The following is a 26,414-nucleotide window of genomic DNA, read 5'->3' on the forward strand; positions in this document are numbered from 1 at the left end:
AGCAAACACAAAAACAGAAATAATGTGTGAGATCATGAAAAGGCAACATAACTTCATTGGACATGTGATTAGGAAAGAGGAGTTAGAATGCACGGTAATTAAGGGAAAGATTGAAGGGAAGGTAATTACAGGAAAGATTGAAATACAGTGAAAGGTTGAACAAGTTGGGTCTTTATTCTTTGGAACGTAGAAGGTTGAGGGGGGACTTAACAGAGGTATTTAAAATTATGAGGGGGATAGATAGAGTTGATGTGGATAGGCTTTTTCCATTGAGAGTGCGGGAGATTCAAACAAGAGGACATGAGTTGAGAGTTAAAGGGCAAAAGATTAGGGGTAACATGAGGGGGAACTTCTTTACTCAGAGAGTGGTAGCTGTGTGGAATGAGCTTCCAGCAGAAGTGGTTGAGGCAGGTTCGATGTTGTCATTTAAAGTTAAATTGGATAGATATATGGACAGGAAAGGAATGGAGGGTTATGGGCTGAGTGTAGGTCGGTGGGACTAGGTGAGAGTAAGAGTTCAGCACAGACTAGAAGGGCCGAGATGGCCTGTTTCCGTGCTGTAATTGTTATATGGTTATATAGAAGAAAGCAAGAGGAAGACAAAGACAAATGATGATGGAGACAGCAGCCAGAGAACTGGAAATGAATACCAATGAATTGATCCACTTGACCCAAAACAGGAGTGTGTGGGCCATGGCAGTCAAAGCTCAAACTGGGCACGGCACCTGATGATGATGATGAGGTTGCTCCAGCAGACAAGGTGAATGAGAATCTTCAAGGCTTTTGCAGATAAATTAAGAGCAAAAGGATAACAGAAAAAATGGTCCCTTGGTAGATCAGAGTGTAGCAGAAAGAGATGAGGGAGGTCTTAAATGGATCTTTTACATCTGTACAACTCAGGAGATAGACACAGAGTCTAGAGATATGAGGCAAAGCAGCGAGGTCACAGGCACTACACCTCTCTGAGTGAAGGCTTGTGATTAGTTGTATGCCACAGGGAACGGTGCTGGGTCCATTGAAATCAACAATCTGGATTATATTGTGATAAACTATATCAGCAAATTTGTTGATAACACCAAGATTGAGGGGTGTATTGGACAGTGAGAAAGACCATTAAAGGTTGCAGTGGGATCTGAACCAGATGGTAAAAGGGGCTGAAAAATGGCAGATGGAATTTAATGCAGACAAGTGTGAGGTGTTGCACTTTGGTAGGACCAACCAGTGTCTTTCACAGTGAGCAGTGGGGCACTGATCTGGGAATACAGATCCATAATTTGTTGAAAGTGGCGTCGCAGGTAGATGAAGTCATAAAGAAAGCTTTTGGCACATTGCCCTTCATAAATCAATGTACAGGAGTTAGGATGTTATGTTGAAGTTGTGGAAGACATTGGTGAGGCCTAATTTGGAGTATTGTGTCCTGTTTTGGTCACTTACCTACAAGAAAGATGTAAATACAATTGAAAGACCTGAGTATAGAGAAATGCTGAACAGGCTAGGACTTTATTCCCTGGAACCTCGATGATTGAGGGATGATTTGACCGATATATGAGGGGTATAGAAAGGGTAAATACAAGCAGGATTTTTCTACTGAGGTTGAGTGAGACTAGAACTAAAGGTCATGGGTTAAGGCTGAGAGGTGAAATATTTAAGGGGAATATGAGGGGATTCTTCACCCAGAAGGTGGTCAGAGAGTAGAATGAGCTGCCAGTGGAAGTGATGGATGTAGGTTTGATTTCAACACTTAAGGGACATTTGGATAGGTATATGGATAGGAAGGATACGAAGGGCTATGGTTCAGGTACAGGTCAATGGGACTAAGATTAATGGTTCAGCACAGACTAGATGGGCCGAAGGGTAGTGTGCTGTAGTGCTGTAGTGTTCACTAAGTCTGACAGAAGCATCACAGGTACATAACATGAGATGAGCAGTATTCACAAGGAAAACTAATTAAACATAAATTATTCACAAATTATACAAGAAAGAACATAATTAGAATTTTAAAAAAACAGAGCAAAGTGATCATAGTGTTGTTGTATTGAGGTAGTGATTAGGGTTGTGCCAGTCGGTTCAAGAAGTGAATGGTTGAAGGGAAGTAGCTGTTCTTGAATCTGATGGTATGGGACCTCCTGGCCAGAAAATGGTATGGCCTGGATGGTGTGGATTGCTGATTGATGCTGCTGCCTTTAGGCAGTGCTCCTGTAGATGCCAGTGACGGAGGGGAGGGATGTACTTGAGTGAATGCAAGGGGGTGAGATCAGCAACCAGAACGAGTGAACAAACGGAACTTGCTCAACTCGCTCCTCAGTCTTGGTGGGGCACATACAACATAAGTGTTTGATAATAGCCAGACTAGTTCTGTGCTTTAAACAACCACTGTAACACCAGCAACAAATCCTGTAAGTGTCATAAAGTGACTCCTCGGTCTGTAACGCCAGTTACAGATCCTGTAATTGTCATAAAGCGACTCGTCGGTCTGTAACGCCAGTTCCAGATCCCGTACTTGTCATAAAGCGACTCCTCGGTCTGTAACGCCAGTTACAGATCCTGTAATTGTCACAAAACGACTCCTCGGTCTGTAACACAACCAATAGACCCAGTAACTGTCATGAAGTGACTAATCCGCCTGTTCACTTTATGAGTTACAGGATCTATTGCTGGTGTTATACACCAGGGAGTCACTTTGTGACATGTACAGGAGTTGTTGCTAGTGTTACAGGTCAGGGAGACACTTTATGATATTTTTGGGACCTGTTGATGGCGATACAGGCTGAGGAGTCACTTTGTGACGCTTACAGAATCTGTTGCTGGTGTTACAGGTGGAGTAGTCACTTTATAAAGGTTCCTATCTGTTGCTGATGTTACAAGCCAGGGAAGCATTTTGTGAGTGTTGGCGGTGAGTAACTTTATGACAGTTACAGGATCAGGAAGATTATCGCTACTCATTCCATTCCTGTAGATTTCTGTTTCCTGGCACCAACCTCACTCTGCTGTGCTCAGCAGCTGAACATGGAAACACGTAATGCTCACCTCATCCTTCTCCGAATCGTGGAGGTGGTTACATCGGTCCAGGAAGCGGTAACCAGCGGCAACCCACTCCTTCTGGATCAGGCTCTGGAAGCCGAGAGTGGTGCGGAAGTGAGGATCCAGCAGTAACTGCATGATGGAGGCGACCACACAGCTCAGATCTCGCCCCTCCTCCTCTGGTGTAGGAACACAAATGAGGTCATTATTGATGAAAAGCTTTGTACCAAGCACTCAAGTTCCATTTCAGATTCAGTATGACTGGAGCTTCTGATATACCTGCTCCCTTCCTGTAGCTCTGTAACCTATTCTCCCTTATACCCTCAGTAGCTCCTTTTGCAGCTTAACCACACCAAAGCCAATTAAGCAACCAGCAATCATCAAGAATGGGGAAGAAAGCCACATGGTCACAGGGGAACATCAGCACAACTCCAGACATCTGCAGCACCATGAGGTCCACCTATGGTTAACAATTCCTTTCACAGCTGTCTGATGTTGTTAGTTACAGGCCATGAAAATAATAGAACCAATGAGTTAATAACTGCCCCTCAAATTCAAGTGATGCATAATCTGCACATCAATGAAGGAGCTTTCAACTGCCCTGTAACACACATGACTGTAAATGCACGTGACTGTAAATACACACTGCTATGAAACCCAGATACTGGTTCTGGAGTTGCCTGGCCCACCATGTCTATGTCAATCTACACTAATCTCACTCGCCTGCATTAATTCCATGTGTCTCTGTACCCAGTACATAGGAAAGGGTTAAAGGGGAATGAGCCAAGCACAAGGAAATGGGACTCGCTTGATCTGGTCAAGGGGGCTGTCTGAGTTAAAATTCATCTGCCATTCCCTTGCCATTTTTCCAGTTGATCCATATCCACTGCTCTGCTCTCTTTCTGCACCAATCCCAACCTTACCATCAAACCTGCAGGCAAAAGGGGTGGTATTGTAGTGTGGCACACTGACCACTACCTTGCTGAGGCCAGGTGGCAACTCTCAGACACCTCCTCATACCTACTCCTTGAAGAGAACCCCAGTTTGCCATCTGAAAACTGTCTCTCTGACACTATTGCTGGACCTCATCAACTCTAGAGCATTCCTATCCACTGCCACCAAACCCAAAGTTCCCTTACCCCACACTGCACACTTCTACCCCCTACCAAAGACCCATAAGCCCAACTGGCTTGTTGTCTCTGCTTGCTCTTGCCCCACTGAAATCATGTCATCATACTTCGATTCCATTCTACTCTCCTTCCCAGCTACATCAGCAACATTTCTCACATTCTCGATCTCCTCAGTAACTTTCAATTCCTTGGCACTGACTGCCCGCATTTTCACCATGGATCTTAAGTCCCTATACAATTCCATCCCCCATCAAGGAGGCCTCAAAGCTCTCTACTTCTTTCTTGACAAAAGAACCAACCAATTCTTCTCCACCACCACCTTCATCAGTCTGCCAGAACTGGTCCTCACCCTCCACAACTTTTCCTTCAGCTCCTCCCATTCTCTCCAAACTCGAGGGATAGCCATGGGCCCCAGCTATGCCTGCTTCTTTGTCGGCTATGTAGAATAGTCCATATTCAAAGTCTTCCCTGGTAATTCTCCCCAACTCTTCCTCCACTACACTGGTGCTGCTTCATGCACCCAAGCTGAGCTCTTCAATTTTATCAACTTTGCCTCCAACTTTCTTTCTCGATCTCTCTGCCTCCATCTCTGGAGACAAACTGTGAATTGACATCTTTTATAAACCTACCGATTCCCACAGTTATCTTGACTATACCCCTTCCCACCCTATCTCTTGTAAAAAAAAATTGTATTCCCTTTTCATAATTCCTTCGCCTTTGCCACATCTGCTCCCAGGATGCAGCCTTCCTTTCCAGGGCATCAGAGACTGCCTTCCTTTCTTTCACCCACATCTCCTCCATTTCCCAAATGCGTGTTCACTCCATCTTCCTGCCACCTTAACAGTGATAGAGTTCCTCTTGTCCTTACCTATCTCTGCATCCAACACATCATCCTCCACAACCTCTGCCATCTCCAAAGATATTATACATATCTTTACCTCCCACCCCTCTGCTTTCCACTGGAATCGCTATCTCCACGACTCTCTTGTCCCTTCATCCCTCCCTAATCTTCCTCCTAGCACTTATTCCTGCAAGCAGCCAAAGTGCTACACCTGCCCATACACCTCCTCCCTCAACTCCATTCAGGGCCCCAAACAGTAACAATATAACCATGTAACAATTACAGCACAGAAACAGGCCATCTCGGCCCTTCTAGTCCATGCCAAACTCTTACTCTCACCTAGTCCCACCTACCTGCACTCAGCCCATAACCCTCCATTCCTTTCCTGTCCATATATCTATCCAATTTAACTTTAAACGACAACATCGAACCTGCCTCAACCACTTCAGCTGGCAGCTCATTCCACACAGTTACCACTCTCTGAGTAAAGAAGTTTCCCCTCATGTTACCCCTAAACTTTTGCCCTTTAACTCTCAACTCATGTCCTTTTGTTTGAATCTCCCCCATTCTCAATGGAAAAAGCCTATCCACGTCAACTCTATCAATCCCCCTCATAATTTTAAACACGTCTATCAAGTCCCCCCTCAACCTTCTACGCTCCAAAGAATAAAGACCTAACTTGTTCAACCTTTCTCTGTAACTTAGGAGATGAAACCCAGGTAACATTTTAGTAAACCTCCTCTGTACTCTCAATTTTATTGACATCTTTCCTATAATTCGGTGACCAGAACTGTACACAATACTCCAAATTTGGCCTTACCAATGCCTTATACAATTTCAACATTACATCCCAACTCCTATACTCAATGCTCTGATTAATAAAGGCCAGCATACCAAAAGCTTTCTTCCACCACCCTATCCACATGAGATTCCACCGTCAGGAAATTATGCACCATTACTCCTAGATCCCTCTGTTCTACAGCATTCTTCAATGCCCTACCATTTACCATGTATGTCCTATTTTGATTAGTCCTACCAAAATGTAGCACCTCACATTTTTCAGCATTAAACTCCATTTGCCATCTTTCAGCTCACTCTTCTAACTGGCCTAAATCTCTCTGCAAGCTTTGAAAACCTACTTCATTATCCACAACTCCACCTATCTTAGTATCATCTGCAAACTTACTAATCCAATTTACCACCCCATCATCCAGATCATTAATATATATGACAAACAACATTGGACCCAGTACAGATCCCTGAGGCACACGGCTACACACCCTCCTCCAATCTGACACACAGTTATCCACCACTACTCTCTGGCGTCTCCCATCTAGCCACTTCTGAATCCATTTTACTACTTCGATATTAATGCCTAACGATTGAACCTTCCTAACTAACCTTCCGTGTGGAACCTTGTCAAAGGCCTTACTTAAGTCCAGACAGTCAACATCCACCGATTTACCCTCGTCAGCTTTCTTAGTAACCTCATTAAAAAATTCAATAAGATTTGTCAAACATGACCTTCCACGCACAAATCCATGTTGACTGTTCCTAATCAGACCCTGTCTGTCCAGATAATTATATATACCATCTCTAAGAATACTTTCCATCAACTTACCCACCACTGACGTCAAACTCACAGGCCGATAATTGCTACATTTACTCTTAGAACCCTTTTTAAACAATAGAACCACATCAGCAATACGCCAATCCTCCGGCACCATCCCCGTTTCTAATGACATTTGAAATATTTCTGTCAGAGGCCCTGCTATTTCCACACTAACTTCCCTCAAGGTCCTAGGGAATATCTTGTCCCGACCCGGAGACTTATCCACTTTTATATTCCTTAAAAGCACCAGTACTTTCTCTTCTTTAATCATTATACTTTCTATAACTACCCTTCTTGTTTCCCTTACCTTACACAATTCAATATCCTTCTCCATAGTGAATACCAAAGAAAAGAAATTGTTCAAAATCTCCCCATTCTCTTTTGGCTCCGCACATAGCCGTCCACTCTGATTCTCTAAGGGACCAATTTTATCCCTCACTATCCTTTTGCTATTAACATAACTGTAGAAACCCTTTGGATTTATTTTCACCTTACTTGCCAAAGCAGCCTTGTATCTTCTTTTAGCTTTTCTATTTTCTTTCTTAAGATTCTTTTTACTATATTCCTCGAGCACCTCATTAACTCCAAGCTGCCTATATTTATTGAAGATTCCTCTCTTTTTCCGAACCAAGTTTCCAATATCCCTTGAAAACCATGGCTCTCTCAAACTTTTAACCTTTCCTTTCAACTTAACAGGAACATAAAGATCCTGTACTCTCAAAATTTCACCTTTAAATGACCTCCATTTCTCTATTACATTCTTCCCATAAAACAAATTGTCCCAATCCACTCCTTCTAAATCCTTTCGCATCTCCTCAAAGTTAGCCTTTCTCCAATCAAAAATCTCAATCTCAGGTCCAGTCCTATCCTTCTCCATAATTATATTGAAACTAATGATACTGTGATCACTGGACCCAAAGTGCTCCCCAACACATACATCCAGGTGAGGCAACACTTCACCTGCAAACCTGCTCTGGTGCTCCCAATGCGGCCTCCTCTACATTGGTTGAGACCTGCTGTAAATTGGGAGACTGTTTCATCGACTACCACTGCTCCACCTGCCCAAATCAGAACTTCCCGGTGGTCAAACATCTTAATCCAATTCCCATGGCCTCCTCTTATGCCGAGATGAGGCCACTCTCAGGGTGGAGGAACAACACCTTATATTCTGTCTTGGTATTCTGCCTCTAACCTGATGGCATGAATATCGATTTCTCCTTTTGGTATTTTTTTCCTCCCTCCCTTCTCCACTCTATTCCCCACTCTTACCTTTTACCTCTTCTCACCGCCTATCACTGTTCCCTGGGTACTCTCCTCCTTCCCTTTCTCCAGTTCAGCCCTTTACCTTTCCCACCCATGGCTTCACCTCTCACCTTTTAGCTCCTTCCCATCCCAACTTTTTATTCTGGCATCTTCCTCCTTCCTGTCCAGTCCTGAAAGAAGGGTCTCAGCCAAAAGCATCAACTGTGTATTCATTTCCATAGATGCTGCCTGGCCTGCTGAGTTCCACCAGCATTTTGCATGGGTTGCTCTGGATTTCCACTATCTGCAGACTTTCTTGTGTGTATCATCCATATCCTGTTGTAATCTTAAATAATTTTCTTCACTGTCCACTATACAGTTAAGGTGCTTGGAAGTAGGTACAGAGGAGATGTCAGGGGTAAGTTTTTTTACAGAGAGAGTGGCGAGTGCGTGGAGTGGACTGCTGCCGGCAGTGGAGGTGGATACAACAGGTTTTTTAAGAGACTCCTGGATAGGTAGATGGAGCTTAGAAAAATAGAGGGTTATGGGTAACCCGGTAATTTCTAAAGTAAGTGCATGTTCGGCACAGCATTGTGGGCCGAAGGGCCTGTATTGTGCTGTAGGTTTTCTATGTTCTATACCACCAGCTTTGGTGTCATCTGCAAATCTGCAAACGGCAAAAATGCCAATTACAGTCTCATCTAAACCATTATGTAGATGACAAACTATGGAGGACCCAGCAACAATCCCTGTAGCACATCATTGACTATTGGCCTCCAATCTGAAAAGCAACTTAACTACCACGCTCTCCCTCCTAGCATCACATCAATTTGTGTCCAATTGACTAGCTCACATTAATTTAATCTTTCCCATCCAGGACCTTATCAAAGGTTTTACTAAAGTCTATGCAGACAATGTCTATCTGCAGGAATCCTCGGACATCTTCTCAGAAAAGGGAATCAAATTCCTGACACGTAACTCACGCCCGTAAAGCCATGCTGTCGATCCCTAATATCCTTATCCATTTCTTATGGTTCCACACTGACTGAATCTCTCTCCCAAGCCACCCTTTTAATCCAAATACACTTATGGAATTATTTTTTAACATCACAGATACTTTATGGCCCCTTTTTGCCTTCCTAATTTCCTCCTTAAATATTCTCCCACATCCACAGTATTTGTTAAGGGACTCACGTGATCCAGATGTCTGCACCTGACTCATGCCTCCTCCAGAGCTTCAACATCCATTGGTCCTGAATTCTCCCAATCTCACTTTGAAAAGCTTCCCACTTGCCAAACATTCCTTTACCTGCATGAATTAGCCTCATTCAATAAGTACCTCAACCTTAGGGCCAGTTCTTTCTCGTAACAAATCCACATTAGCCATAAAATATTTGAAACTCACCTTGAAGGATGACAGAAATATTTTTGTTATCCATCCACTGTGTCAGCTCTGCTGAGTGCTTCAGAAACAGTCTGTGGATACAGGGAGACATTGCTGGTGCATTTAATTCAGTCTCACCACAAGCTCTCTCACCATCGGGGGCAACAGTAGCTATGGGCAAGGTGTTGGCATGACTATCTTTGGGGGGTGGGGCGGGGTGACCAGTGTCGGGAGAAGGCGCTGTAGTCATCCAACACCAACCCAGAAGTGGGGAGTTCACAGTCACTTTTAACACCTTAACCCCTGCTGTACCATATAAAGTAATCTCAGCTGTGGGAAATCTTCACACTGGCTGGGAAACCTCTGGAGATGTGACAGAGACCAAGCTCCAGTTAATCTTAGCTCCACAAGAACAGGATTAATGGAACTCAAAGGAAGCCATTGAGTGCTACTTGGAACACAGTGTGCTGTTGGGACACCGAGAGACTAAACCTGGCCAGTTCCTGCCCCAAGACCATCGACCAGAGCAGCTCTGCTTTCCTTCCCAATGTCCACTAGAACAGGATTGGTGTAAAGCAGCCTTCTATCTCACACACTCTGTCTCACCTGACATACTCCAGCCACCGAGTGTTCTCCAATGAGGACAGCCACTTCTCATCCGTTTCTTCAAATGAATCTAGTGGGACGAATTACATTTTATGTGGTTACATCTCTCAAAGATGCAGGTGATGGAAACATGGTTCGCAGCACAGAACACTGCACATTTTTACATGAATAATAGCGAAAGGTGCAGTGGGATGAGACGTAGAGCAGGTCAGCCAGTGACACAAAGAAAGCAACAAGGTGTGCATCAAGACTTTCAGACATGGGCAGAGAAGTGATAACCAACACTTGCAGCACACAAGACCATCTCCAAGTAGAGTATGTCCAACTGCCTACCTTTGACACATCTTCAATACAATTATTGCAAGTAAGTTCATCACCAAACTCCAGACCCTGCAAGCAGATCCTCGACTTCCTGACCAACACTCAAAAATCGGCAAAGATAGGCAGTAACACCTCCACCACAATTGTTCTCAATATTCGGGCTCCTCAAGGTTAGATCCTCAGCTCCCTGTACACTCAAGGCCAGATTCTGCTCTAACTCCATCTACAAGTTTGCAGATGATACTGGGAAAGGAGGAGGATGGCAGCAGTGATAGGGGACTCTGTAGTTAGGGGGTCAGACAGGCAACTCTATGGACGGAGGAAAGAAGCACGGATGATAGTTTGCCTCCCAGATGCCAGGGTCTGGGATGTTTCTGATCGCATCCACGATATCTTGAAGTGGGAAGGAGAACAGGAGAACAGCCAGAGGTCGTGGTACATATTGGTACCAACGACACAGGCAGGAAAAGGGAGGGAGTCCTGAAAACAGACTACAGGGAGTTAGGAAGGAAGTTGTGAAGCAGGACCACAAGAGTAGTAACCTCGGGATTACTGCCTGTGCCATGTGACAGTGAGTATCGGAATAGAGTGAGGTAGAGGATAAATGCGTGGCTGAGGGATTGGAGCAGGGGGCAGGGATTCAGATTTCTGGATCTTTGGGACCATTTTTGGGGCAGGAGTGACCTGTACAAAATGGATGGGTTGCACTTGAATCCCAGGGGGACCAATATCCTGGCGGGGAGGTTTACTAAGGCTTATTGGGGAGAGTTTAAACTAGGATTGCTGGGGAGTGGGAACCAATCTGAAGAGACTGGGGAAGAAGCGGTTGGCTCACATATAGAGAAGGCTTGGAGACAATGCAAGAGGGAGGATAGGCAGGTGATAGAGAAGGGATGCACTCAGACTGATGGTTAGAGATGTGTCTTATTTTAATGCAAGGAGTATTATGAACAAAGCAGATGAGCTTAGAGCGTGGATTAGTACTTGGAGCTATGATGTTGTGGCCATTACAGAGACTTGGATGGCTGAGGGGCAGGAATGGTTACTTTGAGTGCTTGGCTTCAGATGTTTCAGAAAGGACAGGGAGGGAGGCAAAAGAGGTGGGGGCGCGGCACTGCTGATCAGAGAGAGTGGTACACTTTGGAAGGACAAACTCCAAGGCAGAGTACAAAGTAAATGGCAGGATACTTGGTAGTGTGAAGGAGCAGAGGATCTGGGGATACATATACACAGATCCCTGAAAGTTGCCTCACAGGTAGATAGAGTAGTTAAGAAAGCTTATGGGGTGTTAGGTTTCATAAGTCGAGGGATAGAGTTTAAGAGTCGCAATGTAATGATGCAGCTCTATAAAACACTGGTTAGGCCACACCTGGTGCACTGTGTCCAGTTCTGGTCGCCTCACTATGGGAAGGATGTGGAAGCATTGGAAAGGGGACAGAGGAGATTTACCAGGATGCTGCCTGGTTTAGAGAGTATGCATTATGATCAGAGATTAAGGGAGCTAGGGCATTACTCTTTGGAGAGAAGGAGGATGAGAGGAGACATGATAGAGGTATACAAGATATTAAGAGGAATAGATATAGTGGACAGCCAGCGCCTCTTCCCCAGGCACCACTGCTCAATACAAGAGGATATGGCTTTAAGGTAAGGGGTGGGAAGTTCAAGGAGGATATTAGAGGAAGGTTTTTTACTCAGAGAGTGGTTGGTGTGTGGAATGCACTGCCTGAGTCAGTGGTGGAGGGAGATACACTAGTGAAATTTAGGAGACTACTAGACAGGTATATGGAGGAATTTAAGGTGGGGGGTTATATGGGACGCAGGTTTTAAGGTTCGGCACAACATTGTGGGCCGAAGGGCCTGTACTGTGCTGTGCTATTCTATGTTCTATAGGACGTGAAAGAATAGGACCAACCAAGTGTGACAGTGGAAAAGTGTGTATGGAACTGGAGGAGATAGCAGAGGTACTTAATGAGTACTTTGCTTCTGTAGTCACTACGGAAAAGGATCTTGGCGATTGTAGGGATGCCTTACAGCGGACTGAAAAGCTTGAGCATGTCCATATTAAGAAAGAGGATGTGCCGGAGCTTTTGGAAAGCATCAAGCGAGGAGGCGAGGGAAGATATTGCTGAGCCTCTGGCAATGATCTTTGCATCATCAATGGGGACGGGAGAGGTTCTGGAGTACTGGAGGGCTGCGGAGATTGTTCCATTATTCAAGAAAGGGAGTAGAGATAGCCCAGAAAATTATAGACCAGTGAGTCTTACTTCAGTGGTTAGTAAATTGATGGAGAAGATCCTGAGAGGCAGAATTACTGAACATTTGGAGAGGCATAATATGATTAGGAATAGTCAGCATGGCTCTGTGAAAGGCAGGTCATGCCTTACGAGCCTGATTGAATTTTTTGAGGATGTTACTAAACACATTGATGAAGGCAGAGCAGTAGATGTTGTGTATATAGATTTCAGCAAGGCATTTGACAAGGTACCCCATGCAAGGCTTGTTGAAAAAGTAAAGAGGCATGGGATCCAAGGGGACATTGCTTTGTTGATCCAGAACTGGCTTGCCCACAGGAGAGCAAAGAGTAGTCATAGATGGGTCATATTTTGCATGGAGTTCAGTGACCAGAGGTGTGCCTCAGGGATCTGTTCTGGAACCCCTTCTCTTCGTGATTTTTATAAATGACCTGGATGAGGAAGTAGAGGGATGGGTTAGTAAATTTGCTGATGACACAAAGGTTGGGTATGTTGTGGATAGTGTGGAGGGCTGTCAGAGGTTACAGCGTGACATTGATAGGATGCAAAACTGGGCTGAGAAGTGGCAGATGGAGTTCAACCCAGATAAGTGTGAGGTGGTTCATTTTGGTAGGTCAAATATGATGGCAGAATATAGTGTTAATGGTAAGACTCATGGCAGTGTGGAGGATCAGAGGGATCTAGGGGTCCGAGTCCATAGGACACTCAAAGCTGCTGCGTAGGTTGACTCTGTGGTTAAGAATGCATATGGTGCATTGGCTTTCATCGATCGTGGGGTTGAGTTTAGGAGCTGAGAGATAATGTTGCAGCTATATAGGACCCTGGTCAGACCCCACCTGGAGTACTGTGCTCAGACCTGATCGCCTCACTACAGGAAGGATGTGGAAACCATAGAAAGGGTGCAGAAGAGATTTACAAGGATGTTGCCTGCATTGGGGAGCATGCCTTATGAGAATAGGTTGAGTGAATTCAGCCTTTTCTCCTTGGAGCAACAGAGGATGAGAGGTGACCTGATCGAGATGATGATGACAGGCATTGATCATGTGGATAGTCAGAGGAGTTTCCCCAGGGCTGAAATGGCTAGCATGAGAGGGCACAGTTTTAAGGTGCTTGGAAGTAGGTACAGAGGAGATGTCAGGGGTAAGTTTTTATAAGCAGAGAGTGGTGAGTGCGTGGAATGGGCTGTTGGCAACTGTGGTGGGGGTGGATATGATAGGGTCTTTTAAGAGACTCCTGGACAAGTACATGGAGCTCAGAAAAATAGAGGGCTATGTGTAACCCTAGGTAATTTCTAAGGTAAGGACATGTTGGGCACAGCTTTGTGGGCTGAGGGGCCTGTATTGTGCTGTAGGTTTTCTACATTTCTATGTTACTGTAATGGACTTTATCTCAAATAACAATGAGTAAAATTACAGGAAAGAGATCAAGAACATGATGACATAAAGAAAATCTATTCCTCAATGTCAACTAAAGATCTGGTCAGTGACTTCAGAAAGTCGGCTAATGTACATGCTGCTGTCTTAATCAATGGTGAGAGCTTCAAGTTCTTCGATGTGAACATCACCAATGCCTATCCTGGTCCTACTACACTGATGTTGCAGCAACAACAGTTCACTGATGCCTCTACATCTTCAGAAGGCTAAAGAAATTTGGCAAGTCCCACTGGTTCTTATTTATTTTTATCAATGTACCATAGAAAGCATTCTACCTGGATGCACAATGGCTTGCTCTACATGTGACCATAAGAAACTGCAGAGAGTTGCACACAGAGCACAGGAACCAGGCAACAAATGTTCTTAATCACAAGGACTGCAGTGATTCAAGGAGACATCTCACCACCACCACAGCAAGTAGAATAATAAAGAAAGAGGTGACATACAATCAGAAAGTGTAGAATACTTGTGGGTAGAGCTAAGAAGGGTAAGAAGATCCTAATAGGAGTTACTTACTGTCCTCCAAACAGTAGTCAGAATTTGGGCTACAAATTAAAACGGGAGATAGAGAAGGCTTGTCAAAAGGGCAATGATATGCTATTCATGTGGGATTTCAATATGTAGGTAGATTGGGATAATCAGGTTGGTGTTGAATTTGTAGAATGCCTACAAGACGGTTTTTTAGAACAGCTTGTGGTTGAGTTCACTAGGGGATCAACTATTCTGGACTGAATGTTGTGCAATGAATCAGAATTGATTACAGAGTTTAAGGAAAAGGAACCCTTAGGAGACAGTGATCATAATTTGATAGAATTCATCCTGCAATTTGAGAGGGAGATGCTAAAGTCAAATGTATCAGTACTACAGTGGAGTAAAGGAAATTACAGAGGCACGAGAGAGGAGCTGGCCAAAATTAATTGGAAGAGAGCACTCGCAAGGACGAGTACAGAGCAGCAATGGCTGGAATTTCTGTGAGCAATCTGGAAGGTGCAGCATAGATACATCACAAAGAAGTACTAGTATTCTAAAGGCAGGTTGATGCACCCGTTGCTGATAAAAGGAAGTCATAAAAGCCAAAGAGAGGGTATATAATCGAGCAAAAATTAGTGGGAAGTTAGAGGATTGGGAAGTTTTTAAAAACCAATAGAGGGCAACATAAAAAAATCATAAAGAGGGAAAAATGGAATATGAAAGTAAGCTAACTAATAATACTAAAGAGGATACCAAAAAGCTTCTTCAGATATATGAAGAGTAAAAGAGAGGCGGTAATAAATGTTGGACTGCTGGAGAGGTGGTAATGGGGAGAAAAGGAAGTGGCAGACAAACTGAATAAGTACTTTGCATTAGTATTCACTGTTGAGTCACTTAGCAGTATGGTGGAAGTTCCAGCATGTCAGCGGTCACAAGTGTGTGAAGTTGCCATCACTAGGCAGAAAATTCTTGGGAAACTGAAAGGTCTGAAGGTAGATAAATCACCTAGACCAGATGGTGCACATCCCATGGTTCTGAAAGAGATGACTGAAGTGATTATGGAGTCATTAGTAATGATCTTTCAAGAATCACTAGATTTTGGAATGGTTCTGGAAGACTGGAAAATTGCAAATGTTACTCCACACCTCAATAAGTGAGAGAGGCAGAAGAAAGGAAACTATAGGCCAGTTAGTCTGACCTAGGTGATTGGGAAGATGTTGAAATTGATTGTTAAGGATGTGGTTTAAGGCTACTCGGAGGCACATAATAAAATAGGCCGTAGTCAGCATGGTTTCCTCAAGGGAAAATCTTGCCTAACGAATCTGTTGGAATTCTTTGAAGAAACAGCAAACAGGATAGACAAGGGAGAATTGGTTGATGTTGCATACTTGGATTTTCAGTAGGCCTTTGACAAGGTGCCATACACAAGGCTGCTTAACAAGCTATGAGCCCATGGTATTACAGGAAAGATTCTAGCATGGATTGAGCATTGCTGACTGGTAGGAGGCAAAGAGTAGGAATAAAGGGAGTCTTTCTGGTTGGTTGCTGGTGACAGGACGGCTTCTTATTGTGCTCTGTGTGATTTGGATGATGGAATTGATGGCTTTGTGGCCAAGTTTGTGGATGAAGATAGGTGGAGGGGCAGGTAGTGTTGAGGAAGCAGAGGCTACAGAAGGACTGAGACAGATTAGGAGAATGGGCAAAGAATTGGCAAATGGAATGTTGGGAATTGATGGTACTGCACTGGTAGAAGAATTAAAAGCATAAATTATGGGGAGAAAATTCAAAAATCTGAGGTGCAAAGCAGCTTGTGTGTCCTCATGAAAGATTCCCTGAAGGTTAATTTGCAGGTTGAGGTGGTGGTGAGGAAGGCAAATGCAATGTTAGTATTCATTTGAGAGGACTAGAATATAAATGCAAGGGTGTAATGTTGAGGCTTTTTAAAAGCCCTGGCAAGGCCTCACCTGGAATGCTTTGAATAGTTTTGAGCCCCTTATCTGAAAAAAGAGTGTGCTGTAATTCGAGAGGGTTCATAGAACGTTCATGAGAATCATTCTAGGAATGAAATGGCTACCATATGAGAACTGATTGATATCTCTGGGCCTGTACTCACTGGGATTCAGAAGGATGAGGGGGGATCTCATTGAAACCTATCTAATGTTGTAAGGCCTCAATAGAGTGGATGTGGAGAGGATGTTTCCTATGGTGGGGGAGTCCAAGACCTGAGGGCACAGTCTCAGAATAGAGAGACATCTATTTAGAACAGAGATGAGGAGAAATTTCTTTAGCCAGAGTGGTGAATTTGTGGAATTGGTTGCCAAAGGCAGCTGTGGAGGCCAAGTCATTGGGTATATTGAAGGCCAAGGTTGATAGGTTCTTGATTAATATGGGCATGAATGCTTATGGGGAGAAGGCAGGAGACTGGGGCTGAGAAGGAAATGGATCAGCCATGATGAAATCGTGGAACAGACTCGATGAGCCAAAAGGCCTAATTTTGCTCCTATATCTTATTTTCTTATGGTCTTAAATGATCATCTTGCAACCATAAGTAAAACAACAGTGGACAGCAGAGAGCAAAGAAGCTAATTGTTCATCCCTCCGACACTTGGTACAACTGCAGGCATTCCATAAACAGGCTGGTCAGGTAGGAACTGCACAGTATATTCCCAAAGGACTTCAGCAATTACAGGACAAGCAACCACATCCAGAATACAAGGGCAGACTTATGACATGCAGTGCAACAAGACACACAAACAAACCAATCACTCATGTTTCAAAAATACAACCAAAGAACTTAGACAGAGTTGGTTAACATGAAGCAGAGAGGGGAATGCAAGGAAAAGCTCTGAATTGACTTCACCATGAATGCACAGCTGCTTTAGCCTGACCAGAGCGAGCTGCACCTCCGATACTTTTGGTAAACTCTTATCGAGGTCAGATTTAAAGACCTCGCTTTTCTGTGGATGACTCTGTGCGATTGCCTTAAGGATCCTAACAAAAAAAGGATAAAGATTCATTGAGAAAACACAAAGTAAATGTCCAGCATTCAGGTATTTGAAGAACATCATTACTGGAATCCCAGCACTTTCGGGGACTGTACCACGGGGAGAGACAGTACATTGGGGACTGTACCACGGGGAGACATGGTAAATCAGGGACTGTAACTCGGGGAGAGACAGTAAATCAGGGACTGTACCCCAAGGAGAGACAGTTTCATCAGGGACTGTACCCTGGGGAAAGATGGTAAATCAGGGACTGTACCCCGGGGAGACATGGTAAATCAGCGACTGTACCCCGGGGAGAGACGGTAAATCGGAGACTGCACCCCGTGGAGAGACGGTAAATCAGGGACTGCACCCTGGGGAGAGACGGTAAATCAGGGACTGTACACTGGGGAGACACGGTACATCGGGGACTGCAGCCCGGTACATTGGGGACTGCACCCCGGTATGTCAAGGATGGCTGACAGGCAGGAGGCAACCAGTGTGAATAAAGGGGACCTTAATATTTGTTTGCCATTAGCGGTATTGGGACCACTACTTTTCACATTGTTTGCCAATGATTTGCATAATAAAATTGATGGCTTGTGGCAAAGTTTGCGGATGACACGAAGATAGGTGCAGGCATAGGTAGTGCTAAGGAAGCAAGGTGATTGCAGAAGGACTTAGACAAATTGGAAGAATGGGCAAAAAAGTGGCAGATGAAATACAATGTTTGGAAATGTATGATAATGCATTTTGGTAAAAGGAACAATAGTGTGGACTATTATCTAAACGGGAAAGGGTTCAAACATCAGAGGTGTAGAGAGAGTTAGGAGTCCTCGTGCAAGACTCCCAGAAGGTTAGTTTACAGGTTAACTCTGTGGTAAACAAGTCAAATGCAATGTTGGCATTTATTTCAAGGGGAATACAATATAAAAGCAAGGAGATAATGGTGAGCATTTATAACACACTAGTCAGGGTGCATTTGGAGTTTTGGGTCCCATATCTCAGAAAGGATGTGTTGCCCAGAGGAGGTTCATGAGGATGATTCCGTGAACGAAGAGGTTAATATATGAGGAGTGTTTGGCAGCTTTGGGCGTGCACTCACTGGAATTTAGAAGAATGTAGGAGGGAACTCACTGGAACCTACTTAACGTTGAAAGGAAAGGTGGATATGGAGAGGCTGATTCCAATGGTGGGGCTATTCAGAACTAGAGGGCACAGCCTCAAAATTGAGGAGTGACCTTTTAGAACAGGGGTAAGGAGGAGTTTTTTTAGTCAGAGAGTGGTGAATCCATCAAATGCTCTGCCACAGATTGCATTGGAGGTCAAGTCCGTGGTATATGCCTGTGCCACATGACAGTGAGTTTAGGAATAGAGTGAGGTGGAAGATAAATGCGTGGCTGAGGGATTGGAACAGGGACAGGGATTCAGATTTCTGGATCATTGGGACAGGCTTGACCTGTACGAAAAGGACGGGCTGCACTTGAATCCGAGGGGAACCAATATCCTGGCAGAGAGGATATTGGGGAGAGTTTAAACTGGAATTACTGGGAGGTGGGAACCGAAATGAAGAGACGGAGGAAGCGGGGATTGGCTCACAAATAGAGAAAGCTTGGAGGCAATGTGATAGGGAGGATATGTATGTGACAGAGAAGGGATATGCTCAGACCAATGGTTTGAGATGTGTCTATTTTAACCCAAGTTGCATCATGAACAAAGCGGATGAGTTTAGAGCGTGGATCAGGACTTGGAGCTATGATGCTGTGGCCATTATAGAGACTTGGATGGCTCAGGGGAAGGAATGGTTACTTAGAGTGCCAGGCTTTAGATGTTTCAGAAAGGACAGGGAGGGAGGGATTGTGTACCCCAATGCAAGAAGCATCAGGAACAAAGGTGATGAACTGAGAGCTTGGATACATACATGGAATTATGATGTAGTGGCCATTACAGAGACTTGGCTGGCACCAGGGCAGGAATGGATTCTCAATATTCCTGGATTTCAGTGTTTTAAAAGGGATAGAGAGGGCGGAAAAAAGGGAGGAGGGGTGGCATTACTGGTCAGGGATACTATTACAGCTACAGAAAGGGTGGGTAAAGTAGCAGGATCCTCTTTTGAGTCAATATGGGTAGAAGTCAGGAACAGGAAGGGAGCAGTTATTCTATTGGGGGTATTCTGTAGGCCCCCTGGTAGCAGCAGAGATACAGAGGAGCAGATTGGGAGGCAGATTTTGGAAAGGTGCAAAAATACCAGGGTTGTTATCATGGGTAACTTTAACTTCCCTAATATTGATTGGCACCTGATTAGTTCCAAGGGTTTAGATGGGGCAGAGTTTGTTAAGTATGTCCAGGACGGATTCCTGTCACAGTATGTGGGCAGGCCGACCAGGGGGAATGCCATACTAGATCTAGTACTAGGTAATGAACCGGGTCAGGTCACAGATCTCTCAGTGGGTGAGCATCTGGGGGACAGCGACCACCGCTCCCTGGCCTTTAGCATTATCATGGAAAAGGATAGAATCAGAGAGGACAGGAAAATTTTTAATTGGGGAAAGGCAAATTATGAGGCTATAAGGCTAGAACTTGCGGGTGTGAAATGGGATGATGTTTCTGCAGGGAAATGTTCTATGGACATGTGGTCGATGTTTAGAGATCTCTTGCGGGATATTAGGGATAAATTTGTCCCGGTGAGGAAGATAAAGAATGGTAGGGTGAAGGAACCTTGGGTGACAAGTGAGGTGGAAAATTTAGTCAGGTGGAAGAAGGCAGCATACATGAGGTTTAGGAAGCAAGGATCAGATGGGTCTATTGAGGAATATAGGGAAGCAAGAAAGGAGCTTAAGAAGGGGCTGAGAAGAGCAAGAAGGGGGCATGAGAAGGCCTTAGCGAGTAGGGTAAAGGAAAACCCCAAGGCATTCTTCAATTATGTGAAGCAAAAAAGGATGACAGGAGTGAAGGTAAGACCGATTAGAGATAAAGGTGGGAAGATATGCCTGGAGGCTGTGGAAATGAGCGAGGTCCTCAATGAATACTTCTCTTTGGTATTCACTAATGAGAGGGAACTTGATGATGGTGAGGACAATATGAGTGAGGTTGATGTTCTGGAGCATGTTGATATTAAGGGAGAGGAGGTTTTGGAGTTGTTAAAATACATTAGGACAGATAAGTCCCCGGGGCCTGACGGAATATTCCCCAGGCTGCTCCACGAGGCGAGAGAAGAGATTGCTGAGCCTCTGGCTAGGATCTTTATGTCCTCATTGTCCACGGGAATGGTACCGGAGGATTGGAGGGAGGCGAATGTTGTTCCCTTGTTCAAAAAAGGTAGCAGGGATAGTCCGGGTAATTATAGACCAGTGAGCCTTATGTCTGTGGTGGGAAAGCTGTTGGAAAAGATTCTTAGAGATAGGATCCCTGGGCATTTAGAGAATCATGGTCTGATCAGGGACAGTCAGCATGGCTTTGTGAAGGGCAGATCATGTCTAATAAGCCTGATAGAGTTCTTTGAGGAGGTAACCAGGCATATAGATGAGGGTATTGCCGTGGATGTGATCTATATGGATTTTAGTAAGGCATTTGACAAGGTTCCACACGGCATGCTTATTCAGAAAGTTAGAAGGCATGGGATCCAGGGAAGTTTGGCCAGGTGGATTCGGAATTGACTTGCCTTCAGAAAGCAGAGGGTGGTGGTGGAGGGAGTACATTCAGATTGGAGGATTGTGACTAGTGGTGTCCCACAAGGATCTGTTCTGGGACCTCTACTTTTTGTGATTTTTATTAACAACCTGGATGTGGGGTAGAAGGGTGGGTTGGCAAGTTTGCAGACGACACAAAGGTTGGTGGTGTTGTAGATAGTGTAGAGGATTGTCAAAGATTGCAGAGAGACATTGATAAGATGCAGTAGTGGGCTGAGAAGTGGCAGATGGAGTTCAACCCGGAGAAGTGTGAGGTGGTACACTTCGGAAGGACAAACTCCAAGGCAGAGTACAAAGTAAATGGCAGGATACTTGGTAGCGTGGAGGAGCAGAGGGATCTCGAGGTACATGTCCACAGATCCCTGAAAGTTGCCTCACAGGTGGGTAGGGTAGTAAAGAAATCTTATGGGGTGTTAGCTTTCATAAGTCGAGGGATAGAGTTTAAGAGTCGCAATGTAATGATGCAGCTCTATAAAACTCTGGTTAGGCCACACTTGGAGTACTGTGTCCAGTTCTGGTCACCTCACTATGGGAAGGATGTGGAAGCATTGGAAAGGGTACAGAGGAGATTTACCAGGATGCTGCCTGGTTTAGAAAGTATGGATTATGATCAGAGATTAAGGGAGCTAGGGCTTTACTCTTTGGAGAGAAGGAGGATGAGAGGAGACATGATAGAGGTGTACAAGATAATAAGAGGAATAGATAGAGTGGATAGCCAGCGCCTCTTCCCCAGGGCACCACTGCTCAATACAAGAAGACGTGGCTTTAAGGTAAGGGGTAAGGTAAGGGGTGGGAAGTTCAAGGGGGATATTAGAGTAAGGTTTTTTACTCAGAGAGTGGTTGGTGCTTGGAATGCACTGCCTGAGTCAGTGGTGGAGGCAGATTCACTAGTGAAGTTTAAGAGACTACTAGACAGGTATATGGAGGAATTTAAGGTGGGGGCTTATATGGGAGGCAGGGTTTGAGGGTCGGCACAACATTGTGGGCCGAAGGGCCTGTACTGTGCTGTACTATTCTATGTTCTATTAAAAGAGGTGGGGCGTGGCACTGCTGATCAGAGATAGTGTCACGGCTGCAGAAAAGGAGGAAATCATGGGGGGATTGTCAACTGAGTCTCTGTGGGCGGAAGTTAGAAACAGGAAGGGTCAATAACTCTACTGGGTGCTTTGTATAGACCGCCCAATAGTAACAGGGACATCGACGAGCAGACAGGGAGCTAGATTCTGGAAAGGTGTAATGATGACAGGGTTGTTGTGGTGGGAGATTTTAATTTCCCAAATATTGATTGGCATCTTCCGACAGCAAGGGGTTTAGATGGGGTGGAGTTTGTTAGGTGTGTTCAGGAAGGTTTCTTGACACAACATGTAGATAAGCCTACAAGAGGAGAGGCTGTACTTGATCTGGTACTGGGAAATGAACCTGGTCAGGTGTCAGGTCTCTCAGTAGCAGAGCATTTTGGAGATAGTGATCACAATTCTATCTCGTTTACCATAGCATTGGAGAGGGAGAGGAACAGACAAGTTGGGAAAGCATTTAATTGGAGTAACAGGAAATGTGAAGCAATCAGGCAGGAACTTGGAAGCATAAATTGGGAACATATGTTCTCGGGGAAATGTATGGCAGAAATGTGGCAAATGTTCAGGGGATATTTTCATGGCATTCTGGCGTTCTAATGAGACAGGGAAAGGATGGTAGGGTACAGGAACCGTGGTGTACAAAGGCTGTTGAAAATCTAGTCAAGAAGAAAAGCTTACAAGAGGTTCAAAAACTAGGTAATAAGAGATCGCGAAGTTTATAAGGCTAGCAGGAAGGAGCTTAAGAATGAAATTAGGAGAGCCAGAAGTGGCCATGAAAAGGCCTTGGCGAGAAGGATTAAAGAAAACCCCAAAGCATTCTACAAGTATGTGAAGAGCAAGATAAGGCATGAGAGAAAAGGATCAATCAAGTGTGACAGTGGAAAAGTGTGCATGGAACCGAAGCAGATAGCAGAGGTACTTAATGAATACTTTGCTTCAGTATTCACTGCAGAAAAAGATCTTGGCGATTGTAGGGATGAGTTACAGCGGATTGAAAAGCTTGAGCATATAAACATTAAGAAAAAGGATGTGCTGGAGCTTTTGGAAAGCATCAAGTTGGATAAGTCTCTGGGACTGGACGAGATGTATCCCAGGCTACAGTGGGAGGTGAGGGAGGAAATTGCTGAACCTCTGACGATGATCTTTACATCATCAATGAGGACAGGAGAGGTTCCGGAGGGTTGGAGGGTTGCAGATGTTGTTCCCTTATTCAAGAAAGGGAGTAGAGATAACCCAGGAAATTATAGACCAGTGAGTCTTACTTCGATTGGTAATTTGATGGAAAAAATTTTGAGAGGGAGGATTTATGAACATTTGGAGAGGCATAATATGATTAGGAATAGTCAGCATGGTTTTGTGAAAGGCAGGTCATGCCTTACGAGCCTCACTGAATTTTTTGAGGATGTGACTAAACACATTAATGAAGATAGAGCAGTAGATGTAGTGCATATGGATTTCAGCAAGGCATTTGATAAGATACCCCATGCAAGGCTTATTGAGACAGTAAGGAGGCATAGGATCCAAGGGGACTTTGTTTTGTGGATCCAGAATTGGCTTGACCACAGAAGGCAAAGAGTGGTTGTAGATGGGTCATATTCTGCGTGGAGGTAGGTGATCAGTGGTGTGCCTCAGGGATCTGTTCTGGAACCCCTTCTCTTAGTGATTTTTATAAATGACCTGGATGAGGAAGTGGAGGGATGGGTGAGTAAATTTGCTGATGACACAAAGGTTGGGTGTGTTGTGGATAGTGTGGAGGGCTGTCAGAGGTTATAGCACAAAATTGATAGGATGCAAAACTGGGCTGAGAAGTGGCAGATGGAGTTCAACTCAGATAAGTGTGAGGTGGTTCATTTTGGTCGGTCAAATATGATGGCAGAATATAGTACAAATGGTAAGACTCTTGGCAGTGTGGAGGATCAGAGGGATCTTATGGTCTGATTCCATAGGACATGCAAAGCTGCTGCACAGGTTGACTCTATGGTTAAGAAAGCATATGGAACATTGGCCTTCATCAACCGTGGGATCGAGTTTAAGAGCTGAGAAGTAATGTTACAGCTACTGTATATAGGACTCTGGTCAGACCCCACTTGCAGTATTGTGCTTAGTTCTGGTCACCTCACTACAAGAAGGATGTGGCAACTATGGAAAGGATACAGAGATTTACAAGAATGTTGCCTGGATTGGGGAGCATGCCTTATGAGAATAGGTTGAGTGAACTTGGTCTTTTCTCCTTGGAGAGGCGGAGGATGAGAGGAGACCTGATTTAGGTGTATAAGTTGATGAGATGCATTGATCACGTAATAGTCAGAGGCTTTGTCACAGGGCTGAAATGGCTAACATGAGAGGCCACAGTTTTAAAGAGACTGGAAGTCCATATCAGTGCTAAGTTTTTTTACGCAGAGTGGTGAGTGCATGGAAAGGTTGCCAGCGATGGTGGTGGAGGAGATATGATCTGTGGTAACCCCAGGTAATTTCTAAATTAAGTACATGCTCGGCATAGCATTGTGGGCCGGAGGGCCTGTATTGTGATGTAGGTTTTCTATGTTTCCATGTTTAAGTCGGAAGTTGATAGTTCCTGATCAGCCATGATGGAATGGCTGAGAAGACTCAATGAGCTGTGGTCTTGTCAGGGACTGTACCCCTGGGTGAGTCAGTATGTCAGGGACTGTACCCCCAGGATATTCAGTACGACAGAGACTGTGCCCAGGGAGAGTTGGTGCGTCATGAACTGTAACCCCCGGGTGGAGAGTCGGTATGTCAGGGACTGTACCCCTGGGATAATCAGTACGACAGAGACTGTGCCCAGGGAGAGTTGGTACGTCATGAACTGTAACCCCTGGGTGAGTCGGTATGACAGGGACTGTACCCCCGGGTGAGTCAGTATGTCAGGGACTGTACCCCTGGGATAATCAGTACGACAGAGACTGTGCCCAGGGAGAGTCGGTACGTCATGAACTGTAACCCCCGGGTGAGTCGGTAGATCAGGGACTGTACCCCCGGGTGGAGAGTCGGTACATTAGAGACTGTACCCCTGGGACAGTCGGTACATCAGGGACTGTACCCCTGGGGCAGTCGGTACCCCCGGGAGAGTCAGTACGTCAGGGACTGTAGCTACGGGGAGAGTCAGTACTTCAGGGACTGTACCCGGTGGGGGTCAGTACGACAGGGACTGTACCCCCGGGAGAGTCAGTAGGTCAGGGACTATACCCTGGGGGGGCCAGTACGACAGGGACTGTACCCCGGGGGGGGGGTCAGTACGTCAGGGACTGTACCCCCAGGAGAGTCAGTACGTCAGGGACTGTACCCTGGGGGGGGGTCAGTACAACAGGGACTGTACCCCGGGGGGGGTCAGTACGTCAGGGACTGTACCCCTGGGTGAGTCACTACAACAGGGACTGTACCCCGGGGGGGGGGGTCAGTACGTCAGGGACTGTACCCCTGGGAGAGTCAGTAGGTCAGGGACTGTACCCGGGCGGGGGGGGGGTTAGTACGACAGGGACTGTACCCGGGGGGGGGGGTGTCAGTACGTCAGGGACTGTACCCCCAGGAGAGTCAGTACGACAGGGACTGTACCCGGGGGGGGGGAGGGGGTCAGTACGTCAGGGACTGTACCCCGGGGAGAGTCAGTACATCAGGGATTGTATCCCCGGGGCAGACGGTATGTCAGGGACTGTAGCTACGGGGAGAGCTTGAACGTCAGGGACTGTACCCCTGGGTGAGTCAATATGACAGGGACTGTACCCGGGCGGGGGGGGGTTAGTACGACAGGGACTGTACCCGGGGGGGGGGGGGTGTCAGTATGTCAGGGACTGTACCCCCAGGAGAGTCAGTACGACAGGGACTGTACCCCGGGGGGGGGAGGGGGTCAGTACATCAGGGACTGTATCCCCGGGGCAGACGGTACGTCAGGGACTGTAGCTACGGGGAGAGCTTGAATGTCTGGGACTGTACCCCTGGGTGAGTCAATATGACAGGGACTGTAACCCCGGGAGAGTCAGTACGACAGGGACTGTACCCCCGGGAGAGTCAGTACATCAGGGACTATACCCCCGGGAGAGTCAGTACGACAGGGACTGTACCCCTGGAGAGTCAGTACGACAGGGACTGTACCCCGGGGAGAGTCAGTACATCAGGGACTGTATCCCCGGGGCAGACGGTATGTCAGGGACTGTAGCTATGGGGAGAGTTTGTACATTTGGGACTGTAACCCTGGGGGAGAGTTGGTATGTCAAGGACTGTATCCCTGGGGGGAGAGTCGGTACATTAGGGACAGTATCCCCGGGGCAGACGATACGTCAGGGACTGTAGCTACGGGGAGAGTTTGTATGTCTGGGACTGTACCCCTCAGAGGA

The 26,414-nt window shown here is 45.6% G+C and overlaps 1 protein-coding gene across 3 annotated transcripts in view; it reads right to left on the reverse strand.

Moving 5' to 3' along the window:
* The window catches only part of mtmr10 (myotubularin related protein 10), a 116,514-nt gene that overhangs the window by 14,130 nt on the left and 75,970 nt on the right, over positions 1-26,414 (reverse strand). For all 3 annotated transcript variants that reach the window (XM_063071091.1, XM_063071090.1, XM_063071092.1), the window contains 4 exons: positions 17,174-17,304; positions 9,837-9,906; positions 9,252-9,322; positions 3,028-3,200 (listed from right to left, as the gene is read on the reverse strand). In XM_063071091.1, the coding sequence (XP_062927161.1) occupies positions 3,028-3,200; positions 9,252-9,322; positions 9,837-9,906; positions 17,174-17,304 (445 nt within the window). The remainder of the gene's footprint in view (positions 1-3,027; positions 3,201-9,251; positions 9,323-9,836; positions 9,907-17,173; positions 17,305-26,414) is intronic.

Source organism: Mobula hypostoma, chromosome 18 (assembly GCF_963921235.1).
Source record: "Mobula hypostoma chromosome 18, sMobHyp1.1, whole genome shotgun sequence".
NCBI lineage: Eukaryota > Metazoa > Chordata > Chondrichthyes > Myliobatiformes > Myliobatidae > Mobula > Mobula hypostoma.